The sequence below is a fragment of the Corylus avellana genome, chromosome ca3, assembly GCF_901000735.1.
Source record: "Corylus avellana chromosome ca3, CavTom2PMs-1.0".
In the NCBI taxonomy this organism is placed as follows: Eukaryota; Viridiplantae; Streptophyta; class Magnoliopsida; order Fagales; family Betulaceae; genus Corylus; species Corylus avellana.
In genome coordinates, this window is record NC_081543.1 from 7,920,396 (window position 1) to 7,933,081 (window position 12,686).

The 12,686-nt window shown below is 34.0% G+C and overlaps 1 protein-coding gene across 4 annotated transcripts in view; it reads left to right on the top strand.

Annotated features, from left to right (window-relative positions):
- Positions 1 to 12,686, top strand: part of LOC132173596 (probable LRR receptor-like serine/threonine-protein kinase At1g56140) — a 42,137-nt gene that overhangs the window by 24,289 nt on the left and 5,162 nt on the right. Inside the window, exons 1-22 of one of the 4 annotated variants that reach the window (XM_059585127.1) lie at positions 681 to 699; positions 920 to 991; positions 1,208 to 1,279; positions 1,372 to 1,443; positions 1,721 to 1,792; positions 2,272 to 2,343; positions 2,461 to 2,532; positions 2,769 to 2,840; positions 2,947 to 3,018; positions 3,118 to 3,189; positions 3,675 to 3,746; positions 3,836 to 3,901; positions 4,754 to 4,819; positions 5,023 to 5,067; positions 6,501 to 6,559; positions 6,895 to 7,268; positions 7,902 to 8,100; positions 8,176 to 8,343; positions 8,870 to 8,988; positions 10,823 to 11,033; positions 11,215 to 11,446; positions 11,566 to 11,716. In XM_059585127.1, coding sequence (XP_059441110.1) covers positions 698 to 699; positions 920 to 991; positions 1,208 to 1,279; positions 1,372 to 1,443; positions 1,721 to 1,792; positions 2,272 to 2,343; positions 2,461 to 2,532; positions 2,769 to 2,840; positions 2,947 to 3,018; positions 3,118 to 3,189; positions 3,675 to 3,746; positions 3,836 to 3,901; positions 4,754 to 4,819; positions 5,023 to 5,067; positions 6,501 to 6,559; positions 6,895 to 7,268; positions 7,902 to 8,100; positions 8,176 to 8,343; positions 8,870 to 8,988; positions 10,823 to 11,033; positions 11,215 to 11,446; positions 11,566 to 11,716 — 2,412 coding nt within the window. In that variant the 5' untranslated portion in view covers positions 681 to 697. Of the gene's footprint in view, positions 1 to 680; positions 700 to 729; positions 818 to 919; positions 992 to 1,207; positions 1,280 to 1,371; positions 1,444 to 1,720; positions 1,793 to 2,271; positions 2,344 to 2,460; positions 2,533 to 2,768; positions 2,841 to 2,946; positions 3,019 to 3,117; positions 3,190 to 3,674; positions 3,747 to 3,835; positions 3,902 to 4,753; positions 4,820 to 5,022; positions 5,068 to 6,500; positions 6,560 to 6,894; positions 7,269 to 7,901; positions 8,101 to 8,175; positions 8,344 to 8,869; positions 8,989 to 10,822; positions 11,034 to 11,214; positions 11,447 to 11,565; positions 11,717 to 12,686 lie in introns of those variants that run through there. The other 3 variants (XM_059585126.1, XM_059585125.1, XM_059585124.1) reach the window with 3 other exon arrangements.

The window sequence follows — 12,686 nt, forward strand, 5'->3', positions numbered from 1 at the left end:
TATTTTGTTATAATAACCTAGTATCAAAACTTTTTTCCGTCACAATAGTTACAAGGGCACTTTTGGGTGTGCAATTTTTTTTTTTTTTTTTTACTTAACTTAATTCAAAATTGCAAATATCGAGAAAAAAAAAAGTTGAGATTATGTTTGAGTTGTTTGAAGAATATAAAATATAATAATAAAAAATCTAATTAAAAAATAAAAAAATATATATTACAAAAAACAAAAAAACAGAAAGAAAAAAAATATATATATTAGGGGTGGTATTGAACCACCCCTAGGGGTGGCCGAGCCACCCCCAAGTAGCTGCTTGCGGTGGATTGGCCACCCCTAAATTTTACATGAGCCACCCCTAAAAAGTGCTTGGGGAGGGTGGATCAGCAACCCTAAGCCACCCCCAGCCGCTAGTTGGGGGTTTAGGGGTGGTGCCGGCCACCACCCCTATATATATATATATATTTTATTGATTTTTAAAATTTTTATTTAATGTTTTTTATTAGTTTGGTTGAATAAAGCTCAAAAATTTTGAGTTGAGTTGAGTTGAGTTGAGTCTTAGTGATGTCAAATCACCCTGAAAAAGAGAAAAAAGTTGGGAAAAATTACCTTCCCAAACAAGCCCGAGTCTTGAGCAGGCATTCATCTACCACCGTAGATTAAACTTACAATTTTGAACTTCAACTAATTAAATTCACATAAAATGTGAGCAATTTCAATACAAATTGAAGTGCAATCCTTCCATATGATAATCAACTTTTTGGTTTTAAATGACCTTGAAAAGTTAAATAAAATTATGTTAAGCAACCGACACATAGGTTATGTAATGGCGGACAACTTACACTTTCAAGTATCTTGAACATCTTGCATGTATTAATCTTCCATTTTTTTGATTGCTTGTTTCTTGAATTTATTTTCTTTGCAGGAAGGTTTATGCATTGAGTGTTGTCGGTGTAATCCCAGAAGAGCTATGGACTCTAAATTTCCTCACCAATCTGTATGGTTTATTCTTTAATGTTTGTTTAGTTGGGTTTTGCATGAATTTTGGTTTCCTTCTTTCTCATGTAAGCTAGGATTGAACTTAGACCTTGAATTTGTGGTTCACAATATCAACCAATTGAAATTTATGCTAGATGTGTTCTGCTAGTTTTCCACAATGGTCCATTTGCTTTGGGCACTGTTAAATATGCTAAGCTTCCTCCATTTCTTACAGGATTTTGTCCCAAAATTACTTGACAGGTAACCTGTCTGCTTCCATCAGCAATCTAACTCGCTTGCAATACCTGTAAGCCCATCTTACTTTGATTTGAAACTCCTAGGACATAGTACATTAATATTATTTAACCTTTCCTGTTTTTCTGATGTTTAATGCGTTAGGACTCTTGGCATTAATGCATTATCAGGGGAGCTTCCAAAGGAACTTGGAAACCTTACCGAATTAAAATCATTGTAAGTCATACTCATTCTCAATTTCGTAAGTCATCTATGTGGTGTCTTGGTTTTGTTGCTTTTCTACAGATATTTGTGATCTTTTTAAAATGAGACTCATTTGTTCCTGTTGCCTTTATCTTTAGATGGTAGTAGGTTTAAAGAGGTGTTTTCACAAAATAGCATGCCTGTTCTGTTGCTTTCTGCTTTTCATATACATGATCTTGATTTTCTGAACCTGAGAGAATAAAATCATTCACTTATAATTCATTTATTGTTTCACTTGTTAAATTTGCAGGTCGTTTTCATCAAACAACTTCTCGGGCTCTCTGCCATCTGAGCTTGGGAATTTAGTGAATTTAGAACAAATGTAAGTTCTAGTACAATGCAGAAATTCTTTTTTACTGTAAGTCCGCAAAACCATTAGATTGCAATTTGTAGCCAGGTGATGAAGACTTTGCAAATGGTTCTAATAAAGCTACTACTCTGAGACTCAAGATTATAAGAACTTTGTGACAGCCAATCTTATAATATGCCATATTAAACGGTTTTGCATATGCAAGACTTTGTCTTTTTTCTTTTTCGCATGCTAGAGTAAATTAGTAGCGGCAGAAATGATTTGGTTTATATGATATGGCTATTGTAGAAAGTTGATGCCAGCAATCACATTTTACTATGATATTTAATTTGTACATACCATGAGAAATTTTGAAAATTATTCTCTTGAAAAGTTAGCTTGAGAGCTGTCTTTCGGTTGTTAAATCCATTATCTAATATTACTAAATTTTCATATGAGCTGAGGATAGGCTGTTATCAGTAGATTCATGTGTAAGTTGTTTGCTTTGACAGCTACATTATTAGTTCTGGAGTTAGTGGTGAGATTCCTTCCACATTTGCTGACTTACGAAACCTCCAAACAATGTAAGAACTTCTTGCCTTCTTTTCCCAGTTGAAAGCTTTCTAAAATGTACATATAGTTAAACATAAAAACAAAAACTGCAACTGAATTGTTTGAGGAAATACTTCTTTTCATCTCAGGTGGGCATCAGACACTGAACTCACAGGCAGGATACCCGACTTCATAGGGAATTGGTCAAAGCTTAATGACTTGTAAGACGATATTGCTAGCCCTTAGCCTTAGATCTTTTTTTTTTTTTTTTTTTTTTTTTTGTCTTTGTTTAATCATCCTTGACAAGGCTCAAGCATTCATTACTACACAATGTCAATAAGAAACATTATTGTTGTAAGACTTATGATTGAGCTAATTTTAATCTGTACTTGTTTATTCTACATAAAAGATGCATTATTCACAATTTCTGATTAACTACTCCCAAATGCTCTTTTAGGAGGCTTCAAGGGAACTCTTTCCAAGGTCCCATACCCTCAACATTTTCCAATTTGACTTCTCTGTCACAGTTGTGAGTGTCTGCATCTTTTAGTTGACTTTTAATTTTTTATTGTGTATATATTTTTTATTTTTCCATTTTGCAGATCTTAACAATCTGATGTCTGATATTACTGTAGGAGAATAGGTGATTTATCTAATGGGAGCTCTTCACTGGCATTCATAAAGAATATGAAATCTCTAAGTTTATTGTAAGGCAACATCGTAGAGGATATGTAGGATATATGTTTTTTTTCCCTTCTTTGTTGCTTCCTGAATATGGTATAACACTTTAGTTACATGCATTGCAGAGTGCTGAGGAACAGTAACATTTCTGATTCAATTCCATCCAATATAGGAGAATACCAAAAATTGACACAGCTGTAAGTAATAGCCATTGGTTGGTAACTCTTTAGATTCATGCAGGGCTTGTATCATTTTCCAAAGCTATAAAAGCAGGAACCTCTCTATTATTTGTTAGATTGGACCAACTCAACCTGAAAAAAATAATTGTAATGATTGCTGCACTAAAATCTAAGGACTGTTCAAGTTTTGACATAATTATCAGGTTATTTCTCCCAGCTTAAAAAAAATCTGAACTTACCTGGTTTGTAATCAACTTAGGATGACTGCATAGTATATCATACACATCCGATTTCTTTTCATCTTCATTTATCTTTACTCCGTCCTCCTCTTGTTCCTTCTATCTTGTTTAGATGATGTGTAAGGCTTAAATTTTGTCTGCTCCAGTTGCATGAGAATCATAAGTGTTAATCATTTCTTGTTGATAACTGGTTTTATATATCTCACAACCATTTCCTAGTTACTGTTGTATCAGTCCATGTGACAGTATTATATATCTTTTCAGGGATTTGAGCTTCAACAATATAACAGGGCAGATTCCAGACTCCCTTTTCAATTTGAGTTCGCTCTCTTACTTGTAATATGTCTTACTTGCTGAGCTGCACAGTATACATCCCAACATACTCCTATTTGTATTGAAGCATGTATTGTTTCCTTCATTATCAGGTTTCTTGGAAATAATAAGTTAAACGGCACCCTGCCTGCACAAAAAAGTGCGAATCTTCTCAACATGTAAGTGCGTAAGACATTATGTGCATTCACAATATTATAGTGCATTTAAAATGGAGTTTTCTAACAACTGGTTTTCAACTGTAAAAATCATCCCCTTTTGGTTGATTAAATTTATTAAGTTTTTCTAAACCGTTTGATGCATATATACCTAGGAATTATATTCTATCTAATGTTGAGCAGTAGTACAGAATCCTATCCCTTATTGAAGATATGCTATTTTAGGGTAGCCCGAGTAACACATCTTAAAATCTTGTTTGAGCTAAGGGAACACTTATACAGTGAGATATACCAATCATATTGGAGAAGATGTAAAAGGAGATCATAAATCTAGGTTCTACACTCAAGTTAATACAAGTTTTGATCTCCATGCAATAAATTACTGATTACTCTAAACGATTAATTGTTTCCTTTTTCTCTTTTGGATTTTCAGTTTTTCTGAAAGCAATTATAGAGTAAATTCTGATCACCACTAGAATGATTTGTACTGGCTTACTTTTATAGTATTTCAAAATTTAAATGTAGGTGAGAATGCAGAGTCATTTCAATTAAAAACTTGAAACTCTTAATAGGATTTTACCTATTTGGAGCTCTTGTATTTACCTATTTGAAGTATCACAACTTTATCTAGATATATGGATTTAGCTAATAGCATAAACAAGTGTAGCATTATGAGGAAAAATGGAAAATAGAGGTTTTGGATTTAAAATTGAGGGGTCAAATTCCAATTTTATTTATTTTTCCTAACTAACTAATGTCACTTGGCTAATGCCTAATTAGTACTGTTCATGGCATTGTTTACTGGTTGGATGGAGCGAGCATGTACCTAACATCCTTGAAATGTTATGCTTTCAGTGATTTGTCGTACAATAACTTGGTGGGAAGCTTTCCTTCTTGGATCAGTGAAGAAAATTTACAACTGTATGTTTACTTCATAGTGTCTATTATATTCGAATATTATCTATATTTTCTATTTATTTTTCCAATATCTATTACCTTCTACTCTCGAATAACATTTTTTATTAACAATCGTATAAAAATCTTGAATTTTGAATATGGCCTTGCATACTCTGCATTCACTAATGATGAAACTGACATTTGGATCATATGGGTATACTATGCAGCAATGTAGTTTCCAACAACTTCACAATAGAAAGTTCAAACAGCAGGTAAATCTTTCCAGATTATATTTTCTACTTTTAGTGGTTGAATTTTTTGCCAAGATGAATCTGGAACAAAACAAATTGTTGTTTCCAATCCAGTTAAAAATGTTATTGGTCTCATTGTAATTTGACTCTTGTAAACTACCTAAGTGGTCAATTATGGCCATGAGGTTGTTCGAAACTGATAAATCATGAGGCTCTCAACTTGCTAATTTGTCCTCAAGTACATTTATGAACAAATTTTTCATTTTTTCACTTTTAATGTGGAGCATAAATCATCATTAACTCTTTTCTTCTGATAATTATAATGTTTTACTAGCATTAAATTATAACTAGAAAACTAATTAGCTATTGTTTAGCATGCAAAATTACTTAAAATGTCCATTAAAAGGAGGACCATTGGGGGTTGTTATTGGAGTGGGAGCGTGGCATGGCAAGGTAAGGAAGTAACCGATGGAGAAGAAGCCAAACTGGTCTATTAAGCATAGTTAAGCTTACAAATAAATAAATCACTTCATCCCTAATCTTCCCCATGCCACGACTTCTATAAGTTAGAAAATTCTCGTGCTTAATTAAGATTGTTATGCGTTTTTTTTTCCCTTTACCTTTGTGGTACTCTTGTGTCATGGTGTAATAATATTATGTGATAGCCAAATCAATGCTATTAAATATGGGATAACTAAAAGGCCCAGAAGAAAAAAATATGTGATACCTAAATATTTGTACCTTATCTACACATTGTTTCAAACTTAGATCTGTTAAGGGAGATTCCATCACAAACTCCAACAGCTAGCTAGTCATCATGTACCAAAATATGCAAATTGAAGAATTCATTTTATGAATTAGAAGGGGTCAAGCCATGTCATCTTAATGAGATTTATACAGTCAAATGTCAGTCCTGGCTGAGCATCTATGCTCTCCTAACACAGGACATTGGGAACTAATCTAGAGCATTTAGCCAATTTGATACCTAGCAAGGAGGACTATTGAACCCCAATTGAGTATAGGAAACTTTATTCTGTGACATCATTTCTATCTTAAAAAACCAAAAAAGAAAAGATAAGGTTAGATTTAACAACAAATGTAAAATCAATTCTTTCTAAATATTATACATTTCCGTTCATGAAAATTTTCTGTCCTGTCTAGGATCAATTGCGATACCTTTTACTTGTAGTGATTGCAATTACTATCTTGCATTAGACAACCAAACACATTTCGCATTCAAAGAACCCTCTTTCATCATGGGGCAATCATGCGTTAGTATTATTAGGAGAATGCATATTTGCGTATCACCAAGGGACCGTTTCTGTTATCGGGATTTAAACTTAATCCCAGTAAGAATATTTTGTATGAGTCTGATATAGTTGCTTATAATTTGCATTTCATGTGCAACATTAAATACAATATTCTTTGTCTAAGTTCGTTTCCTTCTGCTTTAGTGCTTTGCCTTCAGGATTGAACTGCCTACAACGGGGCTTTCCTTGCAATCGAGGCTCCTGTAAGTACAGTTAAAAGCATACTCTTGATTCCTAGATTGGAAAGGATTAGTAGGTACTAAGGCAAATATTGTGAGAGCTTGGATTTGAATATATTAATCTTTCTTCTAAGTCAAATATTGAACTTTTTAAAAGATGAACTGAACTATTTTAGTTTCATAGTAAAGGACTAATAGACTTGAATTAGGCTTTAACTTGAACCATATCCAGTGTTGAAATGCATAACATGCTTATGAACACTTCAGGCTATATATATACATTATCCAACCTTGTACAATTTAATCACCTGTTCTGAGCTTACACATTGATTATGTGCTTCTTTTGTATTGGATTTCAGATTATAACTTTAGCATTAAGTGTGGTGGTCCTGAGATTACATCTTCTAGTGGTATTGTCTATGAGAGGGATAACGAGACACTTGGTCCAGCCACATATTATGTGAGCAACACAACCAGGTGGGCTGTTAGCAATGTTGGATATTTCAGTGGGAGCAATGATCCCCAGTACACAAGGACTTTGTTATCTCAATTCCCAAGTATAGACTCAGAGCTGTTCCAGACAGCTAGACTCTCTGCTTCATCATTAAGGTACTATGGCTTGGGGCTTCAGAACGGGAACTACACTGTAAGGCTCCAGTTTGTAGAAACAGATTTTCCAGATACATCCACCTGGCAAAGTCTTGGGAGGCGTGTCTTTGATATTTATATGCAGGTCTGGATCATATTATTGAATTGTTTTAGATCAAAGTGTTCTCTTTGGAAATGATTTTCATTACCTTCTAAGTTCTTTCAATCCAATGTATATTATTTTTCTTTCAATAAGCATGATTTTTTTTTTTAAAAAAAAAAAAAACATATAAACAGATAAGATAGATTGTGTAGAATGATAATAATTGTACATCTTGATCGGGGGGATTATGATGGTCTCAAAAAGACTGAAAACACGCAACAATCCATGTGAGTCTATATTTCTTGGACAAAGATTTTTTAAAATTCTTAACATATTGTATGGAGTAGATTTATTCAAAATCTCAACCATTATTTTTAATTAAATTTTGGAGATTCTATTTTATTAATTTTTATGATAAATAATAAGATGATAAATGATAAGTGATAAATACTGATACAACAAAGTCCTCATCAATAGTTAAGAACATTTATTAGTAGAATGCCAATTTTAAGAGATCATGATGGATATCTCTCAACCAAAACAAAAACAAAAAAAAAAACGTGTCTTAACAAGTTTATTGACGGTCTTATACATCAATCAAGAAGTTACCTTGGATATGATGGATATTGGCGCCATTTGTGTTTTTGTTTAAAGGTTTGACTTTGTTTATTCTAGGGGAATCGTTTATTAAAGGATTTTGACATACGAAAGGAGGCTGGTGGAGTCTCTTTGCAACCCATTCAGAAGGAATTTCAGGTCCAGGTATCAGAAAACTACCTTGAAATCCATCTCTTTTGGGCTGGAAAAGGAACCTGCTGCATACCTCGTCAGGGTACTTATGGACCTTCTATTTCAGCCATCAGTGCTACCCCAGGTAATATAGTGCAAAAATTGTAGTTGCAATTCAGAAGATTAAGAACATGTTGTTGATGGCCTTGCTTTTGTATAGACTTTACACCCACAGGTGATAACAAACTTCCAAGCAGCAAGAAGAATAATAGGACTGGTCTGATCGTAGGTGTCGTTGTTGGTGCTGCAGTTTTAAGCTTTCTGTCTGTTTTTGTGGCTTTCTATATTGTTCGAAGAAGAAAACAGCTTCCAACCAGTGATGATGCGGGTAAGTCAAAAGTCATATTGTATGTCTATTCTAGTTGTCAAAGTTCATTCATTTTTTGTCTACATATTAGAAATATGCAACTTTTGCCTATGTGTGAGTCTATATTATTTATTTATCAGTGAGGTGGCCTCTGCGTGCTGCATATTGTGTTAAGTAGAAAACCCAGTGTATCATATCATGTTTATGACAACAGCTACGTCAAGGCAATTTTACCAAAACCTCTTCTATATGTCTGCTAAATAATACAGACACACGCATCCATATCAACAAAGAGTAGGGTAAAATGTAAGTTACTTCGCCGATAAAACCCCATTCTATAGACAACTTCCTATATATATTCTTGCTACTGAATCTCCCATCTTCAGTGCAACACATTTTGGACAAAAACACATTGATGATTATTTCTTAACGAGAGGATGAGGAGACATCCTCGATTTAACATGTAAAAACTATATTGCATTTTCACTCACAAACCTCTGAAGCAAATTGACAAGCAGATCAACCTGTGTTTATGTTGAAAATGCAGAGCTCTTGGGACTAGATGTTAGAACATTCACTTTCAGCTATGCTGAACTAAAGACAGCTACAGAAGAATTTAGTCCTGCTAATAAGCTTGGAGAGGGAGGATTTGGACCTGTCTTTAAGGTAAGTCCTTATTCTAATCAAGGACAAAAAGTGGCTGAACTCTATGTCAGTGGACAAAATTTTAGTTGACTATCTGATATAACTCTAGAGCTGTTATGTATCTATTGCAATTTCCAAGAAGTAATGAAGCACAGCTTGCAACATCACCTATCCACCATTTCTTTTCTTTTCTTTTATTTATTGTTCCTTATGTTTCCTGCCTATCTTTTTTGTGAAATTGCATGCACTCCTTACCATGGTATCTTGTGCTTGTGATTGGCAAGATGCTGGAAATTACATTTGTTGTAGAACTAAAGTGCAACGAAAATACTTAAAGATTCATAATACGATAGCCGGATCCAGATTCCCTATTATTCCTTGCACAAAGAAAGGGGTCGGGTAATAACAGAGGGATTGTGAGTGGGGCTCCCTTGCCCAAAGAGGAGGGGGCAAGGATAAGAGGAGGGATCCCCAATTCCTGGGGTTCCCTGTCCTATGATATCCATAAGCCCATTTCTTTTTCTTCTACTGGTTCTAATACGCTTGCATTTTCTATTATGGTTATCTTTTGACCTTAGTCAAAGTTGAAAGATATTCAAAGTTCTTAATCAAATGAAGAAACTTATTTTGTATTAATTTTCTGATTCACGCCATTTTCCCTAATTCAAGCTTGTATAAGTTGCCATATTATAAAATCTTTACACTTTTTTTTTTTGGTTTTAGCTTTCTTTGGTCTGGTTACACATACTCAAAATTGTGGTTTTTATTCAGTTTTTAGGCCTACAATGGAATTAGGACTCTTCAATGCAACTTGTTCTTTACACTCATTATACTAAAAGAAGAAAGCATTCTATGGTGAAACTAGGTCCATTATATGCCATTATATCTCAATTGGCTAGAATTTTCTATTAAAAATCTGTGATTGACAGAAAAAGTTTATAGAGAGTGAAGGGTTGCAAATATACTTATATAAAAAGTAAAACTTTGAACGGATTATTTCAGCAATTTAATTTTTTCATGGATGGTGTAAAGTTTGGGAACTTCATTCTCGATTGTTGAAATGGAATGTTTAAGAAAAATCATATATGGCCGATGTCTGTTAGATTTGATAACAGTGGGAATCATTAGAGGAGTAATTAATTTGAGGATTCACTTCTGGTGAGAATATAATATTTTCTAAATGTTCTAGTATTAGGAGTTTCTGACTGAATAATTGAGTACCATTAACACAAAGGACAATTTTTTGTTAAGTTTTGCCAAGAGCGTCAGATAGTGGGTTCATTCTTGTTTTTTCTTTTCTGGAAATTTTGTATGGCTTTTTACCTGATCTATATAATGTGATCTATGAATTGATCTTTTTGGTAATTTATAGTTTGCTAGATGTATTGTGTGCATCAATGGAGGAAAAAATACTCTGGAAACAAGCTTTTGAATTTAAAAATTAAAGTCTTGGCCCAAATGACAGCAATCTGAAGCGTCACAGAACATTTAGATGGGGTAACCTTGTCGTCCCTGCCTGATACTTCTCTTTTGAAGTATGAGGCTAAAATTGAAACCTATTAGACTGGACATACAATTTCATGGTGAAAATAAGCAACTACAATGTTTGACTTTTATCCTTACAAGTTTTATATATAAATGGATATTGTTTGGTTTGGTTCTGCATAGATTGTACTTGGGCCATCAAACAGATAAGTGGTGTAAATTAAATGTATTTAAGCCATCCACCCAAGTCAGCCAGACTATCATTTTCTATTTACAACGATGTATCAAAATCATCCCTGTAGATTACTAATGTTTTTTCTTTCAATATTTTCTTTTACATTTTTTTTTCCTGAAACTTTGTACTAAATAGGGAACACTTCATGATGGGAGACTAATTGCTGTGAAGCAACTATCTATAACATCACGCCAAGGAAAGAACCAGTTCATAACCGAGATTGCTACTATATCTGCTGTGCAACACCGGAACCTTGTGAAATTGTACGGATGTTGCATTGAGGGAGATCAACGACTACTTGTTTATGAGTTTCTAGAGAATAGAAGTCTTGATCAAGCATTATTTGGTATGTGAATGTGTTTGCACTCTCTCTCTCTCTCTCTCTCTCTCTATATATATATATATATATACGTGTGTGTATTTGTGTATGTATGTGTTATGTATTAAGCAGATTAAGTTATATATATATATATATATATATATATATATATATATATGCTCTGTATGTATGTGTTATGTATACGCAGGAAAAAGAAGTTTGAATCTTGACTGGTCAACACGTTTTGAAATATGCTTGGGTGTAGCAAGAGGCTTAGCATATCTTCATGAGGAGTCACGACTTCGAATTGTACACAGAGATGTGAAGGCTAGTAATATCCTGCTTGACTCTCATCTCATCCCCAAAATTTCAGACTTTGGCTTGGCCAAGCTTTACGATGATCAAAAGACCCACATAAGCACCCACGTTGCAGGAACTATGTAAGATCATGAAGGCTTAGTTAGGCACCTTGTCTTTATGGACTATATAATCCTTTATTTTGTCTTTTTTTTATAAGTTATCTTGTACTAAATTTTACGTATGATTGTTACTAATGTAGTGGGTATCTTGCACCGGAGTATGCCATGCGTGGGCACCTTACGGAGAAGGCTGATGTGTTTGCCTTTGGTGTTGTGGCTCTGGAGATTGTTAGCGGGAGGCCAAATTCTGACTCAAGCTTGGAAGAAGAAAAAGTATATCTTCTTGAATGGGTATGAACAATATTTTTGTGCTCTATGTTTCCATTGTTATCTGTCTCCTAATGAGATGGATTTTTCAGTCCACTTCAAAAAGTTCCAATAGCATTTATCTTTATGTAGTTATGGGTTCCAGGTTAAAATAGTCATGACCATCCATACCTATATATATTTTGCTTCTGCCTAAAAGTTGAAACAAGATTAAAATTTGGATCATATTATGAGGAATTCTGGATGTTTGAAGGCAGCAGAATAATTTATTTGTTTATATAGAGCATCCGAAAATGAGTCCAGTATGCACTTAATAGGAAATGAAATGAGTCTCCGTAGCCAAATCTCCCCTAGTAAGACCCTACTTTTGTGACTCACACTATGAAATGGCCTTTGTCAAAGTTATTTTTGAAATTCAAGATAAGACATAAGTTCTATTTTACTTTGTGATGATCCTGAGTTATGAACTTTACACTAAATTTCATTGATTGTTGTTAAATAGTTGTCACTCGTGGCAGCAATTCGGATCCAAGACCCTGCTAAGATAAAAGAGAGATTAGTAGTAGAGGTCCGCAAAATGGGAGGTGTGGCGGTCATTCCACCTCCAATCCTTAAGTTAGAAATTGTGTAGTAATGAGAATAAATAATTAGAATAATGCTAGTGTAAAAAATGAGAGTAGTAGAGAGATTTCACTGTACTTTGTGTTGTAGTGGGTTGTTCCTTTTATAGGCGTAACTGGGTATGTGAGTCGCAAGGGGACTCTGACTTGACTTTCCCAGAATATTGCATATGTTTTGATGTTGATCTTGTGGATCTTCTTTGTAATTGTCTTTTGAATGGCTATATAGCAATTTGACCGTATCTTATTTGATGGAGTTTGTTTGGTGTGATCAAGTTTGTTGAGTTGTAGAATCAAGTTGGGACTCTTTACCTGTTGGAGTGTGGATCACATGTATTTTTATGTGTTAACCGGGTGCATGCTTTCATGGGTTG